At 37.6% G+C, this 24,145-nt stretch overlaps 1 protein-coding gene across 4 annotated transcripts; it reads right to left on the reverse strand.

Moving 5' to 3' along the window:
- Positions 1–39: 39 nt before the first annotated feature.
- Positions 40–12,864, reverse strand: tlx2 (T cell leukemia homeobox 2). 4 transcript variants are annotated; one of them, XR_014117574.1, is made up of 5 exons: positions 11,847–12,864; positions 6,582–6,770; positions 5,928–6,165; positions 1,482–2,097; positions 40–1,379 (listed from the first exon to the last, which is right to left on the reverse strand). XR_014117574.1 is itself a non-coding variant. In XM_081698995.1 (5 exons), exons 1-5 carry the CDS (start codon positions 12,325–12,327, stop codon positions 1,371–1,373), a joined length of 1,098 nt encoding a protein of 365 aa, XP_081555121.1. In that variant the 5' UTR covers positions 12,328–12,864; the 3' UTR covers positions 40–1,370. The 4 variants fall into 4 exon arrangements, 3 of the variants coding, with proteins under 3 accessions (XP_081555121.1, XP_081555120.1, XP_026873087.1); XM_081698995.1 differs by having other exon boundaries at positions 1,917–2,097; XM_081698994.1 differs by lacking the exon at positions 40–1,379 and having other exon boundaries at positions 1,386–2,097.
- Between the last annotated feature and the right edge of the window lie 11,281 nt (positions 12,865–24,145).

Genomic DNA, 24,145 nt, shown 5'->3' on the forward strand with positions numbered 1-24,145 from the left:
ATGTTTCTTTTAATGAAACCACATATTCTGAAACTGGATGTTATCAGGTAAGAAAAACAGTCCACATACAACTTTAATGGGTTTTGTTAGCAGTGTCTCAATTCAACATTCCATATTTAATCATTGCTAATTAGTGCATTTAGTCCAGTGAAATGAAACTCAAAATTCTTTTCAAAACCCATTCACATAGTAGCATAATAAGGAACACTTATTTGTGTGTGTGTTTATGTGTGTGTTTTATAGCATTTTCTATACAACAATAAACATGTTTAAAAGAGATCATTAAACTCTCATGGGAAAAGCTTAATTACAAAAAGGATGAAAATAAATAAATTAGAAAACAAACAAAATTTTAAAAGCATGAGAAAGCAGCTTTCAAAACCAATTTATATGAGAATGTACAAAACACATATAATGTAGGTTATAGAGATAAATGGGGTTTAGATAGGGGAAAAGACCTGAAGACTGTACTGGTGCTGTGAAACACTAGGAAGTAGCATGTTTCCCGACCCAAGCAGAGGCGTGTGATTTATGTTGCTGGGGATTCTCTGGTGAGGGCCATGGGCTGTGCTGCACACACCGCTCTAATCAGTTTACTTCTTCAGCATTTCCTGGGAGAAGCAGCCATGTGTACTGAGGAGTGTGAAGGCTCATTTACTGCAGAGAACACAGCCACGCTGCTGCTCCCTCTGGAGATTAGCCCTGATAGTGCTCTACTGCGGTATCCAAAGCGGAAATCTTTGTTTTGACTTGACTCGTTTTTTTAAAAAAACCCTGAGATGATAATGCTTGTTTACAAGTGTCTGGATGGACATGGGCCACAACTAACAAAACACCTCATCATATCAGGTTTTTATACCAATCTCACCCAGAGCCTTTGATGGGTATGGTGGAAAACACTACTATAGGTGCATTGGGAAACACTCCAAAATATGAGTAATGCTGGTTTCAGTTATTATTGTCTGTTTTAAGCACATTTTAAAAACAGGTGTAAGAATTTTGTCTGGGACACAGGGTAAAAAATATGATGCCCTTTTTAGAAGTCACAATTATGTTTAATATAAAACAATTTTAAATGTCATGTCATGAAGAATACATAGGGAGCACTTTCGTAATTGCTTGCAAAGTTCGGGTAAAGAAGAACTCGATCTTAACAAAACTCACAATCTTCAGTCCCTGTCTACGCACAGGAGACACAGGGAACATGCATCACAAACACATTGTATGGCGCTCAAAGCAAAACAACAAGAACAAACGAGTTGGTGGCTAAATCGGTGCCTCTGGTGCCAAATTGCACGTAGACAAACAGCCGTCTGGATGGGCGAATCCATGGTTTCGGATTGGATGGGAGAACAGAGTCCCACCCTCTGTTAGACGGGCTGTTGAAGGAAAGGGAAAATGAGTGTAAGGGCTGAACAAATGACCAGATTCAGGTAGGAATAACAATATTTATCAGGAATGGGAGTGTGTTTGTTTTTCACCTTCCATTACAGTCCATTTGGGGATGAAGAAATGCACAACATATTCATTTTTCACAGACCTCCCCCACAATTCTTCTGAGTCAGTATTATCTCATTACAAAGAGGAAGCTGATTCCTCAATGTGATTGATCGTAAAGCATATAAATGACTACATTCTTTCCATATATGCATTGAAAAGAAAACAGACCGGGACTGCATGAAGTGAGATGTCTGCTAGAGTTTTCACAAAATAAATATGTTTAACTTATGGCTTGGAATAAAGGGTCCTGGAATCAGTCCGGATGAGTGTGTCTGAGATCCACCCAAATGTTCCCCTAGCTGGTGTCCCATAATCCTATTAAACCCTGGCTATAAAAATCCTTTCCTTTCTCATTAACGAGCACAAATGGGAGGTGGGGGTCAGACCACGGATGCGACAGAGGTGACCGAGGTCACCTTGTTGTCGTCCGCCCACGGCTGTAAGTTTTGCAGGGCGTAGAGCGAGGAGTTGTGGAGGCAGAGGGGGTCCGGCTGGATGGGTTGGCTGAGAGTCTTCTGGAAGGCCTCCTGCTGTAGCTGCAGCATGAGTCGGTTGGCCTGCTGCCGCTCTGCCTCGCGCTCCTCTGCCGTCTGCCTCCTGGCTCACCGAGACAAAGACGAGGCACAAATACAATGTTCACTGCAATGTTTGGTTTTAAGATGTATTAAATTTCAATACAAAAGAAGAGTTTCACATATTAACAGTAATGTGAATGTCTGTTAGTCGAAAATTTAAGCTTTTAATAATGCTGTCTTTTACTGCTCTGAAACAAGGTCAACTTACACAATAAACATATTCGATAAACTTAAAATTAACATGTGAGACCAAACTATTTTTCAAATTAAATGTTCAAATGACAAAACATTGAAAGTTATTCTGGTAGTTAACTATAGTTTCCATTTTAGAGAGTTCTAGTCTGTTTGAGAAGCATTGCACAACATCTCTTTGCAATGATTCAGTAATCAGTCAATTGAAAGAAAACATTTGCAGTGGACCAAGCAATACTGACATATATTTTTTTGGCAGTCCTTGTTTTACATCCTGCTTGTGCATGTTTTGGAGACACAGTCTGTGAATTTATGTCATCATGCATTCAGGTAAGGTTCCTCTCTTAAACTGTAGCTAGACATTTTTAACCACAGTGTCCAGAAGAACAATTTTTTTGTACTGTGGGAAGAAAATCTGGTTGAGATAAAATTAAATTATCATTTGTAACTTCAGAAATACTCTACCAGATTTGGAATAATCATAGACACAGCTAGGCAGAAGGAATTTAACACTGAGAGGAAACATGCTGATATGTTCACTTTGGTAGGAGGATTATTTGGACATTAAAGGGGTTGTTTTTGGCTATGGTCAGTACTAATCCCTATAATTAGTCATTTTCAAGAGTTGTGTTTTGAATGAGTTAACGCATAATAGTGACTGAATGTAAGCAATGTAAATAAGTAAATAATTAGTTTGCTAAAAGTTCAATTTTTAGTTCCTTTATTTAAGCAGCTACTTAACCCTATTGTGCACCATGTTTTTTCACCACTGAAACACAGAGCCGTCTGGATGGTAGAAATCAGTAACTGATTTTCTTTTCAATTTGATACCAAGGAATGCCAAGGCTAGTATCATAATACCAGTACTGTTTTGTATACACAAATGGTGAGATCATTGTGATTTCCATAAATTTGAAAGACTTTGCATTTGTCTTAAGTAAACTTCCAAAGATTCAACTGCTCTCTTTACTTTCCTGTTAAGAGCAATTATGAAAGCCTATTCAGTTGTTTACAAATATTCAGTCAGTTGTTTACAAATGTTCAGTCAGTTGTTTACAAATGTTCAGTCATTGCCTATTTTAGCTTTGCTGATCAAACACCCTAAAGTGAAATAACATTTGTTTTTAAAAATGCAGTTCAAAGAAGTTGTTTAAGTAATAAAAAACAAACTGCGTGTCCCTAATAATTCAGATGAGTCAAAATACTGTAGTCAGTGTTTAGTAGTCTGGCACATGGATGTCTGGCTTTCCATTCCCTGTCCAGGTCAGAACACTCAGTAGAACATATATACCACAGAACATACCATAAAAGATATATATTGTGAATTTAAATGGTCTGCTAGAAACTCCTGAAGTTTCAGTCTAGAATTTAAATAATTTCAACCTTGTTCTGTTTATTAAACTTTACATAGTAGATTGACATAATTTACAATATAATTTTTAAAAATAAGATGGTACAGCACAGTGGGCCTCAGTGGTAAATTTGAAAACCCTTTGCAGCTGGTTGCCTTAATATTATTTTTTTAATGAAATATGCCTCAATAGCTAAAATATTTATAAGGCCTATTGCATGAAAAAATAACTAACATGCACCATCTTTCTAGTCTGTCTGGATCCACTTGCACATTCAATATAATTACTGAAAAATGTCATCCTATGAATTAGGTAAATATAAAAGGACTTTTAAAGTGTTCATTTTGTATGAAGCTTAGTTTTTTTTACTATACTAATTTTATTTCTTCTGAAACATCTTTCTCTGTTGCATCTTTGAAAGGTTGACTGCTAATCCGAAGAGAGGAGACATCATTTTAGATAAATTCATACAAAACTGAATTCCACCTAAGTATCTAACAATTGTTCCTGTTCCTGTTTAAATGAGGTAGAGATGGATATGTTGACACATCACGTTGCGCTTAATCAATTTAAATTCTTTAAAGGCCATGACTCAGCTTCATTATAAATACATCTACTTTGGCAGTGACTCTCCTGCCTGCTATAGCTTGTTGATAAAAACTGAGGTAAGTAAGCCTGTTCTTTAATTAGATTGCACAGTCATTTGTTCTATAGGGGCCAACAGCAACACAGAGATTGGATTAAAGTGAAAGGATGGACGTGCACTCAATTATTCAGACCTATGGGCTCCATAATGCACTGGAAAGCAAGTTTCAAGACAAGCTTTTAAGCGCTGCAGCACTTCTGCTTGGTCAAGGAAATTGGTGTCCGAAAAAAAACGAACAGAAATATTTAGCAGAGCTAAGCAAAAACCACTTTGCTGTTAAAAGGAGACAAGGAATGCCATCCGCAGTGAATCTCACCAGTTGCCGAGTTAGCTGTCTGGCTTGGCACAAAAATATAAACATTTACTGCCAACAGGAGAACATACTAATCCAATCCCAAATTTTAACAAATGGTGGTAATCTAAAAGCTCTAGTTCCCTATTGTTCTCATGATATCAGCTATATCTGTGTCCTGCAATGCTCTTCCCATGTCAAATTAAATTTTAAAGTAGCCCTTCAAATAACTTGCCTACCCTTGTGAGCCCATACAAGGAGGTTTTTAATTCCATAGTTTACAAGCTTACATATAGTGGAATTGTTTACAGTGTATACAAAACAATTACTATTTCTTCTAGGGCCTCATGGTCATCACTTAGTCTTGTAATGAATCTTCGTCTCTGACTACGAATTTGTAATGGTTGACATTTTCTCTCTCTGCCATTAGTTTGATAGCAAGTCAGGTGCAGGGTCAGACTATAGCTAAATTATCGATATTGTACATAAATAGATGAATAAATGCAATAAAGTGCTAATAGACTTTTCATTAACTGGTTAAATTAGTATTTTGAAAAAAAAAAAATATTATAGATGATGACCAATGTTTGTACATGAACAGCTTTAAAGTGCAAAATTGATTTCAACAGCTATCAAAGAAAAAAAAAAAGCCTTTTTCAGCATTATTATACCACATATAGATAGTTATAATGTTTGATGCAGAGTAGTTCACACAAATCATCACATATTCACTGATTTAGGTCACTGGGTGGCTGTAGTACTTGTTTTCCCACTAGAAGCTGTGAGTATTTTTCAGTACTGCTTACACAGCAGGGTTCACAGCTGATTTTATGAAGAAATAAAATGCATCTGTACTTCATATAAAGTGAAAACATGCATGACATTTCTTAACAGGGATTCAGTGGGATTTTATGCTCATATGCAAAATAAAGCCTAAGCCTTAAAGAAGATGGATGATCTCCAAACATTCTGAAGACGCACTTAGAGAATGGGAATGATCTTTACGAAAAACAGTAGTCGAGTAAAGGAAGCTCTTCAGATAACTTTTTAATTAGTGTGAAACATCTGGAAATGTAATATGCTACCTATGTATACATCACTGTTTAGGACAGTGCAGTTAATTTCTTGGTTTCATGTGTAATGCAACATAGTTTTTGAGCAAGAATTCACATGAATTCACATTCAGTTTGCATTTAGCTAAAAGACACTTCCTTGAAAACAATATAATGTGACTTCTAACAAAAACAGATTAAATTCAATCACTTAAACTAAACATTTTAGAATACACATATAACCCCTTTTTATTATAAGCGTGAAAGTGATTAAATGATTAAATTCGGACACTAACGATTTAAATAGCTTGAACAAACCTCCACTTTGTTCTTCTGTTCTGGAACCAAGTCTTGACCTGCGCATCCGTCATCTTCAGCGCTTTGGCGAGCGTCGCGCGCTCCGCCGAGGCTAGGTATTTCTGACGGTGGAATCGTTTCTCTAGTTCGCAGATCTGCACGCGGCTGAAGGACGTACGAGGTTTTTTTCGCTTTGGTGGCGTGCGGTTCTGGTACGGGTGTCCGATCCTCCTCGTAACAGAGAACGGAGAGAGAGCGGCTGAAAAAGCAAGACGTGCGTGCTGTTAGTTACCATTACCGTCTACAGTCGTTTTCTCTATCTTTTGGCAGCTTGGCATTGCAATTTCAAGCAGAGCAAAAATGTTTGTCAAGGCAAGATTTTTATATTAGCTACTTTAGTGTACTTTTATCATTTAAAAAAGAGGGTAAGTAGCACAAATCTCAATAAATAAAGAAATAGTTTTATTAAAAATAAAAGCACGTTTTCTAAATGTATCTGTGTTTATCTCCATATCATTCTCCCTTTATTCACTTACTTAAAAAAGCCTGGAACTAAAATATATAGCCTGCACATTCAGTTGCTTTGAAACACACCTGAGGATTGCTTGGAATAAGTAGATTTTGGTGTAACTAAGCATGTGGAGGATTCCTATAAGGTATTCACTAGCAACTCACCTGGACACACACCCTTAGATAGGGACATATGTGGACTAAGGTAATATTGCTTGGCTAACACCTCCATGGAGCTCCAGGGGGAGTCCCTGTCCGTGTTCCCTTCAGATGGGGCTCTGAGGCCCCGCAGAGACGTCAGGAGAGCCCCAGGCATGGCGAGGCCTCCTGCATGTATGTCAACAGCCTGCTCTGCTGAAGGGTGACAGAGGGCACACAGTCAAGGATCCTCACTGGAGCAACAGAAGGTGATATGAGCTTATCTACATCTGAGCCTATCGTCTTATTGGCAATATTCTGACTGAGTGTGCATGTGTGTGTGTGTGTGTGTGTGTGTGTGTGTGTGTGTCTGTGTGTGTGTGTGTGTGTGTTTTGTTTGTTTGTTTGTTTGTTTGTTTGTTTGGTATACATAAATTGGTGCACCTGAGTAAAGAAAATCCTTGACACAGCTGTGCATGGACATGGTAATTCCAGGAAGGTACTAAAAATGATTACTATTAGTTGCTATTTAACGTACTATAACAGCCCTACATATTGGTTATATGCTAAAATAAAAATTAATACAGACATTGCTGTATAAAGCCAAAATTCACATCATGCAGAATACATATGAACATTAATTGATATAACAATTAACAATTAACAATTAAGATGTGACATATTGCCTATGAGTTTGGAAAACTTATCACAGAACTGTATTCTAATCCTACAAGAAATTGTCAGTTTTCTGGAAAGCAGGTTTGCACCAGAACAAAGAACTATGCAAACCACCTCCAGATGAGTCTACCAAGAGCAGTAGGTGTGTTTTCATTCCATTTAACCTCGACTGAGAATGTTAGAGGCACTTGGATAACTGCTTGGAAATGAATACGGATCACTTGCCAGTTAATGGCCTAGTTTCTCAAAAGCAACATCGTGTTCCCATTGCTATAACTATTAAAGAAATTACTAAAATTACTAAAGAAAATATTTTCATTTTGTCATTTTACAGTGATTTGTCATACAGTGCTTTTCAGAAGCTTAGCAAAATAGACTAGTCAAAGACAAAGACAAATAGATTTGGTGTTCATGGAAACCTGGAGATATTATTAACCAGCATATATTTATGTCTTTTGACTACATATCTATCATATACCATTTGACCAAAGCATGCCCAGTGGATAACCTTCTTCCTGAAGCAATGCTTACGGTTTGGTAACTTGAGCTGACCTAAAAGTGCTAGTTGCACTTGCACTGGTTGACTGCCCATGTGTGGAGAGAGCATGTCTCAGTTGGTCCCAACAGCAAGCCAGAATACAAATAAAACTGTTGGACTGATGTAACAATCTTTTCATGGATATACCCAAATATTTTTTACATGCAAACATGCTCCTATGTAAGACAAGTTCCACATGCAAAAGCTTTTAAGCAGTCATTGGAGCTCCAAGGCATGTTTTACATGTTTGCACTGGTCATACTGGGAAGAGGGATATAAAGCCCAAAACTAGATCTGTTTATAAGAAATAACATCCAAGTTTATACTATTTAAAAGATTTGGCTTTGAAGTCCTGTAAGAATTCTAAATTTAAAGATAAAATATTAAAGAGTTTACTATTTCCAACAAAATGAAATATTTATTTGCATTCCTGTAGTTCTTTGCATTTTGACTGTTTTACCTCTGTCAGGACATTGTCCACTTTATTGGAAATGCAAGCGAAAGGGGCTCTGATGCTTTTAAATGCCTCCTGATTTTTGTGCATAATTGGACCTGAATGCTTTTAATTAAAACACTGAGTGTTTTGAGTGACAGACTGTCAAGGCCCTGGCAATCAATTTGATAGGAGAGTAATGCATTATTACACTGAGGGAATACTAGGATAAAATTGTACATAACGCTAAGTAGAATCTAGCACAAATTGCTTAGTCTGATACACAGAGTTTTTACCCTTAATCTCAATGTTCTGAATTCTGTAATCAAACACTTAATCCCTTTTTGGGAAAAAATATATTTATTTTATTTAGATTTTATCTTTTTGCATTATAGTAGGAGTCGTTGACAAAACTAATACATCACCAAGAAAACCTCAGTTGTGAGCAAATAAATATTACAGGTCAGTTGAAAATACAAACATCGCCCCTTTTGCGCCCGACAGCAGAGGGAATTCTAAATGATATGTCGGTGTAATATAATTTAGCGTGGGCACATCAAAAAATCAAACCCTGCCTTAGAGAATATGCGGACAGTAATAAAATCATTTATACGTGATATCACCTTCATACGACAGCGCCAGTCTTCCCCGTTGCGAATATTACCTTTGTAGCAATCTAATAAATATACATATAATGGATTCAATAGCGGATATTGAAATATAACATGGGCATTTATCGCTATTTATGCTCGGTGAGGCAAAACAGATTGTGCTTTTAAATTTTCCTCTAGTCTGGGAATTGAAATATCGAATGAAATAAAACAATTGTCAGGGAAAAGCATACAGCATCGGCTCAAGAGCGCCAGTGACGACTGTCTCTTCCTTTATAGACAGTGTCACCATGACTACACAGCCTAGTCTCGCTTTCCTAATCATTTGTATTTATGGGTGAGCAAGATCATTATTGTCATTTCAGAGAGAGCACCATCCACATGCAATTCCATTTCCCAATTTCTCCCTAGCCAGCGCTATCATCTTACAGACACCACCTACACTTGCTGTGATGCAGCATGGCCTGACAGTCTCCAACAATCTCGTCTGCAAAATAAATTTCACTAGACTACTAGACAAAATCTCGATAGGTGCAACTAGGGTTCTCCGAGTCTGCATGAGCAAAGAGAAGATAAATATGTGAATCGCATTGATGACTGCATTACATACATACATCACACCGATTCTATTTTAAAAAGTGTATAGCTCGTCTCACGCCGCGTTTCTCATTCCGCTGTGTTAACAGCATGAAGCTAATGGTGTCTTGCGTAAAAATAGACCGTTTACGAGATCAGTTTTTTATTAACCTACAAATTGTCAAGGAGACAATTAACAAAAAATATGAGGTGTTAGCTTTCAACGCTTTCCAGTCTCTACTGATATGACTGGACTGATGAAACTATCCGGGCTCAGGCGGTACACTCCTACCATGACACCTGCTGTTACATTGAGATATGCGTCTTGAGAAGACTTGAGAATAACATTGTGAGCGCCTTGAAAAGCTTGGAAAGGTATGTTGGTCAATGCATAAGAAAGAAAGAAAGAAAGAAAGAAAGAAAGAAAGAAAGAAAGAAAGAAAGAAAGAAAACTTTAAAAAACGACTTTTATATCCTCTAATATTGGTATTTGTAGCATCATATATTTTTTTCTAAGAACACGTTTATTAATTGTATTTTAAGAAATATTTTAGATTACGGTACTTTTATTCTTTTATTTGCAATGCCAGTAGGCTAAAAAAACAACAGGCAATTGAATGTTTAACTTCATGAAAAGAATATATCTAAAAAAATAACAATCACTTGCTAGGACAGACTAAACTCTAACTGCTGAAAATGCCTGTTACAGTATAATCTAGATAAATAAAATTTAACGCCACTTCACAACACCAGAGCCATTCAAAGACTCGCAAAGATAAAACATATTAAACGAGTGGCCCAAAGTGACTATGAGTAAAATTGATAAGCATATTTACAAAAGAGCCTTTCTAGTTGACATATCATTCTCTCATTTTAATAATTAATGTGAATAGAACAGCTTTGTGAATATTTAATGTGGAGAAATCCATACTGTTCTTAATTTTCATCTTAATATGGATGACGTCAATGATGTAGTGAACTTGCACTGCCCAAATTGAAAACGGTGGTGGAGACCGTGGCGTGGCCCACTATGAGGGATATAAATAAATAATAAATACACAAGAACAAGGTGCTACTATATTTTTTTTATATATATATATATATATATATATATATATATATATATATATATATATATATATATATATAAAATGTATGTAGTCAAAAGATGCTTTTTATCTTGTATTATTTTTTGCCACTGAATAAAATAAAAATCTTTGCTAATGTGGCTACATATGCAAGTGTTTTTTATATTTGTGGTAATTATGTATTATTAGTAAAAGTCTAGTGATGCAGCGAATTAAATAAGCAATGTCTCAATAATGTGTAACTAAGAAACGGTTACAAATGCATAACAAAGCATAGTATCATGACGTGCCAGTATAATCAGATTTTTAGCAGTGCAAGAATAATATAACGCACTGAGACCACGTCCAGCGTACTTCTTGATGAATGAACTCTATACGGTAAGGGGTACCTCCGAATTTTTCCCCAAAAAAATATAACGTGTTTTTGTTTTTGCTTTGTTTATTTGTCGTAAATGCATACGGGTATAGCTTAATTTATAGCCTCCAACGCAAAAACTTTTAGTGAATCACAACGCATTCATTAAAAAATCTTTATATAATATGCAGAGCAAAAGGTGTTTCACAGCACAAAAGGCCTATCTCTGATTCAGAGAATTAAATATTTTATATTCCTCTAGGACACAAGTCATCAACCATGATGCATAAAATAAAGTCAAGCTATTTTTAGGGGCGCAAGAGGTATTAAAATGATCAAATGGTAGGTTGTATGTAGGCCTATGGCAATCAGACAATTATTCATAATTGAAAAAGATTACTATGACTAGTCTAGTATTATACTTCGACGAGGCATATTTTAAAACTATGTTACTATATTTAAATAGCATACACACTTAATATCAACAATAACTACCAATAATAACCCAAACAAAAATTATTAGCACTCTAAAAACGGTTAAAACGTTTACGTAAGATCAACCGATAGAATTCTTCAAATTGTACCATTAATTATAAATTATTATCGCATTGTGTTGTGTGGTTTTCAAACTAGTAATATACTATATTACATTTTTGCAGTTGTAGTAGTAGTAGTAGTAGTAGTAGTAATGATGATGATGATAATGATTTTATTATTATTATTATTATTATTATTATTATTATTATTAATAATAATGTTGATAATAATAATAATAATAATAATAATAATAATAATAACTCGAATTACCAATAACAATCTTTGAAGTATCTAGTTTTCAATATTACTTTATTTCACTGCATAATGACATTATTATTAGTCTAATATAACATTTGCTCTCATAATTTTGTATCACTAAACTATGACAGTCATTTCTTTTCCCTGTAATTTGCAGATTGTGATACAAACTCATGATATGAGGATCATTAGGCAATAGGACATCCTCAAATACTTACCAGTCAGTCTGTCTTTCGCAAACCTCCTACTGCTCTCCATCCACGGGAAGGTGAAGCTCGATGGGTTGCCCATGGTTGGCACCGTGGGTACGGTGGGTAAGCCGGCTGCGATGCCTGGCGGATGGGAAGGGGGAGGCGGATGAGCCGCCGGTGGCAATGGTCTGTGGGCCGGTACACGAATAACACCCCCTGCGTTTCCCGAGTTCACGTTAACGTTCATGTTCATGCTCACGTTCATGTTCATGTTTACATTGTAGGAGCCCGCCAGCCCTGCCGCCATGGAGCAGGCCGGATTGTACACACTGTTGTAACCATTGGCGTACACGTTGGACGCTAGCTGGTAGTCCGTGTCACCAGTTCGGCTCGGCAGCATGCAGCTGCTGGTCTGGTCTGTGCTATTCAGAATTTGATCTATTCCAAAGCTGATGGGCTCGTGTTGCTGGTGGGTTTGGTTCACCTCTTCGATCCCCGTGTGTTCCATTGTCGCAGTTCTAGCTGTAAAACGCAAAAGCCACTGCAATAAGCGTTGCAGGTTTGTTTTATTCCACTCCTAGGGTTTCAGTTAATCCCCAGTGTGCAAAATGTATTTTCCTTCAAATGTTCGCAACACTCGAAGTCTGAGTCGCAGCCATTCGACAGAAGGAAATTATTAGACTGTAAATCAGAAATCACAGCGAATCCATAATGTCTGTCAAATACCCTGGACAAGCCTTTCAGTTTAGATTATCCACCACCCTCTTGCATTTCGTCTGAATCTTTTTCAAAAATCTCGTTGGCACATGAAAAATCTCATCGGGAAAAATTACTTCTCACTACGCGTTAAATCCGTGTGATGAGTTTCTAAATTTTCTTGATAAAATTGGCGATGTATTCAGATTGCACTACTACAGCAGAATATCGTGTGGCTTTGGCAACACGACTTCAGCACATCATGATTATCTAAAGTGAACTGTTAACTGGCTGATGCATGCATATTAATTGTCGAAAGCAGAAAATGTCCTGTTCGCGCGCCTCTTGAAGTGATTTCCAGCAGGTGAGACAACCCGTCTGCCCAAACTCTGTCACGCGCCTACTCATTGGCTCCTGTATTTCTGGATAGACTATGCTCCACCGCCCGCACCCCTCTCTTAAAGGACCCGCTTCGATTTTCCAGTTGGAAGGTTGGTTAGAATGTTCTCAGTAGCGGATTGCACTGGACCAAAGTGACTGACAACAACGGAGAGTCATCTCATAGCCACGTATATCCCGTGTTTTATTTATCAGTTATGCTCGTGTAAGGAGCTTGCTTAATTGTGCCTAGCCAGATTAAAAATATGGCCTACAAATGATACGACATTAGAAAAAATATTTGATGTTGCAATAGGGTTTCACACGGTTTCACCGCCATGAAAGATCGTAGAACAACAATTCCAAATAAATGCATTAATTTAATTGAAAACGGGCAAAATTCTGGTGTCATTGCCAAAATAAAATTAAATAATCAGGATAATTCACGTTTAGTATTTAACAAAAACTTTGGCAAGAGATTGTTAAATCGAATTAATTCAAATCCTACTGATATATGTGTTGCCCGTGGGGTGTAAACTGAAGGCTAAAGCTATAGAGCAGCCTCAGTTGCCTTTAGTGATGCACAGGCTTCGCTGATTGGCACAAATAATTTAACCTTTCTGCGCCTCAAGCAACACGGAGCGTCCTCCGCTTTCAATTCAATAAAAATGAAAAATGACGCATAATAAAACGTCAACACGAGGGAAACGAATTTAATATATCATCGTTTTATTACGCACTTATTTCGGCTTTCGCGCGAATAAAAATATTTCTCTGCAGCACAAACTGGCTAGAGGGAAGCATAAAAATCAATTTTGTGAATTCTAAGCTATATCAATAATAAGTGTTTCTGTGTGTCTCAATGGGAAGAGAAGGAGTGAGGGGACATTTTAGGTATGGCTTTTAACAACACAGCGCTATATTTTGCCTCTGTATACCAGACCAAGCCCCTTGTAAGACAGGTCTTGCGTGACTACACACATGTACTCTTATTTTTTAAGGTTGTTATGACTGCACATAAACTCTCAAGTGGTAGCGATGGTGCCTCAGTGTGCAGTATGAGAGATTCATAGAACGTCATAAGGCATGATACGAAGAGCCAAGTCTGAGGATGAAGGTCGTGATTCGGTTTAGCTCTTTATTGTCCAGTAGAGGGTTAGTTAAATATATTCGCCGTCATAACCAGTGATTAATATTACAATTACGTTATGGTTGTATGTTCCATCTTATTAATTATCGTTTTCCTATAGGATATTGTGCTTCGTGTGTAGGCCCAGCATATAGGCCGGTGTGAAATTATATACCTTATCCTCATTTTTATTAAGAATATTTTAGCAGCCATTTCACTTCCGCTTGATACACGTTAATACAATTATTATCTGAATAAATGAAATGTGCCGGAAAAAACCCACCCGCTTCTTTTAATTGTGTTTCTCTCTTGCTCTATTATTGACTTCAATTCAATTTCAGGAGAACTGTGCACCACGTTCCTGAGATGTTTTCGACGTCAGTGGATGCTAAATACAATCCATTTTTCTCGGGGAGCCAAATGGTATCGACTAATTCGTTTATGTTGCAATTATTTTGAATACTAAGAAGCACTCGCATTATTAAAACTGACAATTCGCGCCTACCAAACTTGTTTCATTTCATTAGGCTTTGTGCACTGAACAGTCTATTCTAAAATCTAACTAATTACTGTCCTGTTTATACATCAGATCAAGCGTGAACCGAATCACCTTTTTGCATATAACGCTGTTAAAAGAGGTGATGATACACCCTTTCCAACACAGTAACGTTTGATTATTGCATAAATTGCAACCAAAACTGTCCTAATTACCTACCTCAAATATCTTCATCAAAGGTTATATAGCTCCTATGTGTCAAAGAATCCTTGGTTTCTTAGGTATCATAGTCGCATATATGAACTCCCTGAATTTGTCTTTTTTCATATATTTATAGCATCACTTTGCAAAGTACGCTCCCCCTCACCCGTAAATGGCTAATATAAATTCCAACTCTTTCGCCCGCAGGCGATTTCTTAGCCTGGTAGCAGCGAGTATAGAGTCTAGTGATGAATCGTTATCTCCGGGCTGTGTCGGTCGTCCGAGTAATAAAGTGTGGGCAAAACCAGAGACAATAGGAATTTGTCACAGCTTCCCCGTCCTCATTCCGTGACCTTCCGCCCTCTCATATGTTACACTTTAGTCGGCTTTGACAGATTTGCAAACAACTAATATCGCTTGCTTAGTGTGGGTTCACCGGGATAGCCTTTAGATCTGAGGGAAAGGCGATACCGTTATTTGTCGATTATAGACTGTACATTGAAAGAATAACAGAACCTTAATAGCTGTTAGAATTACGTAGCACCTGCCAGCTTGTTTCAGTTCTGTCTGAACACGTGGATATGTAAGGAATACCCTCGCAGCTGCAGCGTCGTATAGTTTACTGTTGTGCACTGCCAAATTGTTTAATAATTGCACTTACCTACTTATTTAAAAGATACATTTTAAAATATTTTTGCTAGTTGTAGGCATTGTTGTTAGGCCTACCCAAGTGTAGGCTATAATATAAAGACTTTTTAAAAGGTCTATTAAAATACCAACAACAACAACATGATATATTTTATTCTTTTAATTTTCCTTTTCTTCCTCTTCTCATTATTATTATTATTATTATTATTATTATTATTAGTAGTAGTAGTAGTAGTAGTAGTAGTAGTAGTAGTAGTAGTAGTAGTAGTTATTACTCGTTGTTGTTGTGTTGTTGTTATTATTGTTGTTGTAACAGGACCGTCAGCTAAATGCAGATTTTAAGTATTGAAAGTCGGTTGTTGGGTGACACTGCTGAGTAGCCTAGTTTAATTAAAGCAAATTTTCACAGAATGAAACTTATCAGAAATTCTAAGTCATAAAAACGTATCGTTTACCCGTTCTTTATTAGCATTCTTTCAGAAAAAAATATGTAGACGTCCTCAAATCCCCAAAATGTCCGGAAGTTCCGAACATTGTTCTCCTCGCGCTCTTTTTATGTCACCTTGTGAATTATTTCCTTGTGTGTCTATGTAGGCTATGTTTGGCCCATTGCCCCTGATGTGTGTGTGTGTGTGTGTGTGTGTGTGTGTGTGAGAGAGAGAGAGAGAGAGAGAGAGAGAGAGAGAGAGAGAGTGAAAGATGTGCATAACGCTGATAAACCCGTCAAGCCCCCCCCCCCCCCCCCCCCCCCCCGCCTGTTGTGCTTTCTCCTGTAATTAGGTTGAATTCAGAGCAGATTGAATTACTTTATTCTGCATTGCGAGCTACAGTCCTTGACTTTCCTGCTCCCTCGAGAGAACCTGGCGCCTCCTTGCCCGATCAGACGGCTTAAACTGGACCGACGGCGAGGAGAAAAAGCGCTTATGTGCACACCCAGGAACTCCGATACGTCATCTCGTAATGTGGGATAAGTGGAAGGTGTGAGGGGTGGGGAGGCGCGTGTAACCCATCGAACAGGATAACGTCGAAAGGTCTAGTGTGACTTGAAATAGATAAAGTGTTGGATTAATGAATTGTTTTACTCACTTTGTCGATATGAATTCTGCACGCAGAGAGGGTGTTGTGGAAAAAACGAAGGCGGTAAAAAGAAAAGAATGAAGGCTGCCATTGATATTTTTAAATCGGCATTAGTTTTATGTTTAGGTTATTGCGGCATTATCTATCTATCTATCTATCTATCTATCTATCTATCTATCTATCTATCTATCTATCTATCTATCTATCTATCTATCTATCTATCTATCTATCTATCTATCTATCTATCTATCTATCTATCTATCTATTTATTTATTTATTTGTAGAAGTAGTCATGGTAGTAGTTTTGTCGATATTTCCGTTGTCATAGTATAGGCCGTTGTTATCTGCACATTCTGCTGTAAGTAGGCTACACATACAGGTAGGGATATCTTTCGGGTTGCCTCTTTTTGTCTTTTTGTTTTTACTATTTGCCAGTGTAACGAAATAAAGATTAATGATGTTTTGGGGTATAAATTAGAATATGACTCTTCATTGTACGATAGATTTTTCTCTCCAAAGTTACCTTTTTATGCATATTAAGTGTAGAATGCTTAAATAACGTGAGCTGTTTATAAATGCATGTAGCTTTCCATACTTATCATATTGTATTACAGTATCCTGTTGAATTTTACATAATCGGTTGGGCTAAAATGAACTAGCTGTCTAAGGTTGTATGCTAATTAGCTTTTGTTATTGCATTTTGTTTTGGTCAGAAATTTGCATTGGGGACAGCGCTGTGCGGTGCTCATGCTCCAAAAAGTTCAAGTGTGTAAAAAGAAAAAAAAAAGCATGAAAAAGATTTGATGGAAATAGTTCCCATTATTATCATTCCAACAACGATGTCGATTATGCTTCTGCTGACGTGTAAAAAAATTTCAAAATATTCAAAACATGCCCCGAGTGAAACTTAAGTCATATGCACGTTTGTGTGTGTGTGTGTGTGTGTGTGTGTGTGTGTGTGTGTCGCATATTCGGCCTTCAACAACCGTCTGTTGTTAGGTAGTCCATTAGGTGGTTTTAAACTTTAGTCTGAGTCCTGTGGCAAAGTTCTCCAGACAATGTTTCATCAAACATCTGTTGACAGTGTTCTGTCAGCCATGTGGCACAACTGCAGAAAACCGACCAAGGCATGAATCAACGAAAGACGATGGTTAGCCAAAATACAGCAGTAAAAAAGGCGATACGCGAACAAAGACCGAAACAGAAACAGAAAAAAAGCTCTTAAACATAATGTTGTGATTGGATGGTCGATTGGACTGATAGATAAACTGACGTATCTACAGTGGCATTGATAAGCATTTGTTTTCTTTTATTTTATATTATCATATCCACACATACATTTTTCTCCAAGACATAGCTGCATTATTTGAGGCTTATTGTAATCTATCTTTTCTGTGAGCATGTCTCTTTCATGCACATCTGCGGACTTACGTACGCCTTGCGCTGAAGTGTCAAAAGCGTAATTAAGCGTATCATTGGCTTTGTGTTGTTTACAAACCATGCAGAGTGAGCCGTAATTTAATTTCTTCCATCGCCTTGAGCGGCCACCAGCTTGCTGAACTGGTGTAGCCTCAGGATCCGAGCGGACAGGGACCTTCTGCCAGGCACCTGCGGGGGGAGGGAACGCGGGGGAGGGGTATCAGAATAGTGTCATCTGGGAAACACCGCACTTAAACCAAAGTGTAATATCTTTTGTACTGCATCCTGGGTCTACTTATAATTTACAGAAGAACGAAATAAGAAGATTTTTTTTAAAGAAAACTAAACCCAACTGCCATTATAAAATAAAAGTTCTGTCAATACAAAACAAATTTAAATGTAAACAAGTTTTTCCTGTAAGCATTAGGTTACGGTGATAATATATTAAAATACATTAAAATACAAACACTTTATAGTACAGGGCCAATATATATAAACTATTAATTTTAGTGTGATGTGCGCAGCAACAATTAACATTCTCTATTTATTCTGTAGGTGTTGATATTGTTTATGGTTTTGAATTACGGACTATTAAGTCGTTATTGCACATTGTTAGGATGCGTTAGTAAGATAATTACACCATAATAGTGGCGTTGTCATGGAAAGTGTTAATTCTTTCTAAAATCAAGGATCACTTTTTATTTTCAGAAAACAGAAATGGAAGAACGACAGGAAACAAAGTAAGTTTTCTCCAGAAAGAGTTGTGGACTGAACTGTAGAGACAAAGATTGGTGGACACTTTTGGATAGTTGCCAACCTTAACTGTAATACAATTTCCGACAGCTGATGTTAGGGATGTCACTTAGAAACTGCTAATGGTCAAGATTAAAATACATAACATGATTTAATGAGCACAAAACTTAAATTAGCATGCAGGTTAATATAAAATGTTTATCTTTCACCTTTTGCTGAAAAAAATAATTCAATAGATTCTTCAACAGAATGCTTTCAGTTTCAACACAATCTGCTCTATACTTGTCTGTTCCTACAAGTATAATAAATGCTGCTATTTAACGTTGTTTAAATGTACAGTATATTTCTGCTTTACAAAAAAGCTGCTCAATAGAACATTCTTATGCTTACTTTCACTCACCCAATATTTTGGTCTTTTGCTATGAGAAAGAGAGAGAGAGAGAGAGAGAGAGAGAGAGAGAGAGAGAGAGAGAGAGAGAGAGAGAGAGTGAGAGAGAGAGAGACAGAGAGAGAGAATGACAGAGCTCAGCCTAAGGGTATATTATTATTACCAAAACCATCTTATGTCTTTGTGCTGTCTCTCTCTCTCTCTCTCTCTCTCTCTCTCTCTCTCTCTCTCTCTCTCTCTCTCTGTCTCTCTCTCTCACTCTCTCTCTCACTCTCTCTCTCTCTCTCTCTCTCTCTCTCTCTCTCTCTGCAGAGTCTCAAATTAGACAGGCCCTTCATAGGTGTGGAGGGGGAGAATGGGGTCTGGGCCAAAATACAGGGAGCACCAGTCTCTTAATTGATGACTCCTTTTGAGTGAGAAACACCAGGCTAGATTGATGGTTTTGCAATTTAGAGCTTTTGGAATAAGTTCTATCAGCAGCTCTTCACTCGGTCAGATGTCCCCCAAATTTAACCCTGCATATGACAACAGAGATTCAGCGATAATAGAATTAATTACAAGGAAGTGTCTACAGTGTTTGAAAAATAATGAGCAATATAAAACAACACATAAAACAATGTATGGGTACCTAAAAGCTGTGTTATTAACCTTTAGATGATTTTTAATTTTTTTTGGTGTAATGCTTTATCAGTGTGTCATGTAAGATGCAGAGATGAATACAAATGCATAGGAGTTGTGATTAAATAAATGACCAGTAATGAACGGAGTAACACTACTATACAAACTGTGCATGATAACAGATGGGCTAGAGTGTGTAATTGCACACCTATATCATACACCTGTAAGACAGGTTCAACTAATGAAGTGGCCAGTGAGTACAAGGTATGGGAGTGTTTTTAATAAAGTGGATGGTGAATACACAGACTAATGACTGTCCAAGTAAGTGTTAATAATGGAGTAGGAGTGCAGGAAACATGTTGCTGGGGAGGTGTCCATAACATGCTTCCTGCTCTAGTCTATAGAAGTCATCTACAATTCCACTAACTTTTACATTTGGCTGCTATGAGATTCATTTGAATGACAGTAGACTAAAATGTCTCATCTTAAGTATTCTTGCATGGGCAGCATAGTCCAATCTTTTAAAGTCAAATAGCAGTAGACTGATAGGCTTTTAGCCTCATCAGCTTCAACTACATCAACTACAACTAACTATATAATTATCAATCACAAGGATTATTATTTAGAAAGTGCATTGAAACAATTTTGAAAGTAGTTATATGCTGTTACAAGTGTGTGGAATGAGTGTCTGGACCCTTAGGCTGGTCCTGGCAGTGTTAGGGGTTAAAAAGGGGTTGGAGGCTATCAAATGGGTGTGAAAGCATCTTTTTGACCAGATGTGTCATTTGGGGTTTTCCAGATCAGTCCCATACTGCCAGATCATCATGCAGCTGTGATCTGCATGTTTTTAACAAGGGCGTAGATCATACATCAACTGTGTGACAGTCCATGCGTTTGCACAAGTTTTTGTTTCTTGTATTGCTACATCTGATGAATGTGTTTTTAAATCGTTCATAATTAGAAATACTTTTAGTATAGATTTGTTTGCAATGTTGTTTCACTAGTATGCTAATATGTCTTTTATAAGAAGGCATTAATATCTTTAATTTAACTTGTCTCTATAGTATATCTGAAGAATTACTTTTCTGTGAGAACTTTTATTGCTGTTAGTTTTATTTTATATCAGAAATCCTAGAGGTGTGAAGCAAAATTTTTCCATCAGTCCTTTTCATGTATGTTTAATTAAAAAGATGAGCAGATCAATAATGCATATTAGCCCAGAGACAAGCACAGGAAATCTGGTTATTCCAAGAAATGGACGAAGTGATAACATTTATTACAGTTCACTGCACACGCTTCAGGCTCAGTTTTCTGTTCCTGATAGTAACAAGTTCTTTAGTTTTCTTTACCTTATTTAACTCTATAAAGGCACACAGTCCAAGGACTTCATTACAGCCCAGCAAAACACAGCCAAATCGATCTGGTCAGTCTTTCCATGACCACATCAATCTTGGTGTGGGGGAAAACACAATCAAGGCAGCACTGTTTGTGTTCAGCTCCTTTCTGCCCTGCAGTAGTGGTTGAGGCAGATTCATTTCTGATGAAAGGGTCCCCTCAGTAATTAAGAGCGTCCAGATAAACTCTCTGGTAGCTGTGCAGTATGACAGTGAAAAAGAGATTAATTAAGGGCTAATGAGAAAATGATTGCACAAGAAGACAAAGACAGGTAAATTCACAGCAGTAGCTGATTTCCTATATTCTCAGTTCCCTCAGCCAGGTGTATTTGTGTGTGCGTGCTTGTGTGTGTGTGTGGGTGCATTCATGTGTGTGTCCACCTGTGTGCATAGGTGCTCTTATGCATATATATTTGTGCATGTCTGACTAACTGCATTTGTTGATGTGTCTGGTGTATCTGTGTGTGCGTGTGTGTGCATGTGTATGTATATGTGTGTGTAAGTGTGTATAAGGTAGCCATCAGTCAGGTAGAAGGTAGAAGGTGTCAGCATACATACCTTGCTGTACATGAACCATGTAGCCGTGTTGCAAGCCTCCGATGAATGATGATCAAGAGATGTCTCAACAGAGCACAAAATCAAATGCATTTAAAGGATGAGCCTGAGTCATCCACCTTAACGCTCCACTTCTCAAAACAAATATTCATTACACTGAAAGGTGCTGTGCCAGAAGATCTTGAGTCAACACACTGGCTGGGGTCAACCTGAAAAAGAACTGATGGTATGAAATGGAATGTGGCAAACATGCCAATGGAATCATTCATTTGACACAGGCCACTGCTGCACACTTTTTTTTCAATGCATTCATGCACCACTGATTAACAAAAACATACCAGCAATAAAAAGGTTTTAACGTTATTTTTTTATGTGTCATGTAACATCATAAACCAAAGCCACAAATCATGCTAAGCATATAAATCCCATTTTATTGCTTGTTTCTGTACTCTCATTGTAACGTGTGGTGGCCCGAGTGCCGCAGGGCGAGGGGCAGGACGCGCAGACTCTCTTGGACGTGGACGAACATTTAATTGAAACATAAAGATGACGGCACTCACATGTGTTACAAACAATGAAGGCAACACAGTTACCACTGAACAAACACGATTACATTGAACAACGGCAAGAAAAACATTTAACGTTCACAAATTACGCCAACAATAACCGACAACACTGCACACAATGACAAGAGTTTAAATACACAAAGACTAACAATACAGGTGTGTGCAGGTGTGGCTACGAACATGACCCTCCTACTGCACGTGGCTGGCCAAACCACGTGCCTCGTGGGAGGTGAGCATTCCATGACACTCATCAGTTACTATATTATAAATGCCCATCTAGTAAGAGTATAGTTATATTGTACCTATACTGACCTCTGCCTCTGATAGCTCTTTGGAGTGAGGGTTTCTTTAGACTCTAGCCAATTTGTATTAGAATAAGTATTTGAATAAGTTTCTACAAGATAATAAGATATGCAAAATACTGTAAATGTAAATGTAAACTATGTTAGCCATCCTCTAGATTATACTTCAACTGTGTGACAGTCTCCTGGTTTGTTTACTTCATTAAAGCTCGTATATATTTATATTACACATCCATCACTGTTTTGTTCACATGACCATGCTGGTTGGATATATATAGTGATTGAAAAGCACTATATTGTTATTTTTACTTTCAACCCAGCAGTGACATTTACACATGTAAAAACCCCACATGTGCCGTTTCATTGTTTGTACTGCATTAAGAATGGTCAGCAGCGATTGTGTAGTCAGACCGGTGATCAGCAGGGTAGAAGGGGTCGACAAACGCCGCATGCCAACAGATGGTCGAATAGTCTGTAATTGTACACCTATAAAATACATGTTTAAGATAGGTTTACTTAAAGTGGCCAGTGAATGTAGGGTTCTAATAAAGTGGCGTGTTAAAGTGGGTGAGAGTATATGTCATATTGTACACAACTTGAAGTTGAGAAAAATACTTGAATTAATGAATTAATCAATCACATAAATTAATACATAAATCAAAAAAGTAATCCCACCAATTAGGGATCTGCAAAAAATGTGATTAATTTAGTTTGCAGTCCCTATTATGCATGTGATTTATTTTTAAACTCCTTATCATTATTTTACACCACGTCCTTTTGTAAACTGTGTAAATCTCATAAGCAATCTAGTCCACACAAACTTGGACAGCCAGTGTTTATACCAGCACTCTGCCTCAGCAAATGAATGGAGACCGATGAAAGCTTGGAGTCACTTGTGATGAAAGGTTTTGACTATGGAGATGAAAGTTTGTGAATTCCACACTACAGCACCATATCATATTACAAAAAGAGGTCAATCCACTTGTCCTGACTATACTGGAGTGGCAAGACCAAGACTGTGAGCTCACACCGGCCAGGAAAATAGACAGCCTGCTATGCTATGGTGTCCACCGGCCATGTTTAAACATGTAAAAAGCAGAATGGCTGCTCTGTAATTCTCAGATTATTGATCTGTGGGATTAGGCATTGACATTGCTGCCATTCCGCTTCCCGAGAGCATATGGGTCCAAGCTGTCCCACTGTATCGCCACAGTGGACTGATAGAAAATTGTGTAGTCTTCTCCCCGCCCTGTGTATTTGCAAAGACTTGCAGCACAGCATAGCGTCAGCCTTACCTGAAACTTGATCTGCCACATCTGTGCTTTCGCTCCATGCTTGGATTCCTGGCTACTGTAGCGGGAGGTTGGTTTTGTTCCACTGTAATGCAACTTCAATGCTCTTCTGCCTGGCCCTTCCATAAAAATGTCAAGGAAGAAAAATTTGGATTAAAGCCAAGTGTAGTGCCTTCCATTTTGGACACGTTTTGAGGGAAGGGGCCTGGTCTTCCTGCCCTGGAAAATGCATTAGTTGTGAAAAGAAAGGACCAGAGCACGCTTAAGTAACCAGATACAAAATAAAGGAGGTTGCTTCGATATAAAGCTTCTAGATTTATGTGTGGGTTTAAATTTTGCAAGTTCATTAGGCTCATGTTGTTGAAAGAGGCGTCACAAATCTTTACAGGTGCCGTTGGACACTACTGACATTCT

Source organism: Electrophorus electricus, chromosome 16 (assembly GCF_041902795.1).
Source record: "Electrophorus electricus isolate QZ-2024a chromosome 16, ASM4190279v1, whole genome shotgun sequence".
Taxonomy (NCBI): Eukaryota; Metazoa; Chordata; class Actinopteri; order Gymnotiformes; family Gymnotidae; genus Electrophorus; species Electrophorus electricus.

Bases quoted from the DNA above. Each gene is read 5' to 3' on its own strand.
- tlx2 (XM_081698994.1), bottom strand. From the start codon at position 12,327: ATGGAACACACGGGGATCGAAGAGGTGAACCAAACCCACCAGCAACAC. The intron at 6,771-11,846 runs GTAAGTATTTGA...GTCACCCTTCAG, and splicing joins TGCGAAAGACAGACTGACTG to CAGAGCAGGCTGTTGACATA. The intron at 6,166-6,581 runs GTGAGTTGCTAG...TTGCTTTTTCAG, and splicing joins ATCTAAGGGTGTGTGTCCAG to CCGCTCTCTCTCCGTTCTCT.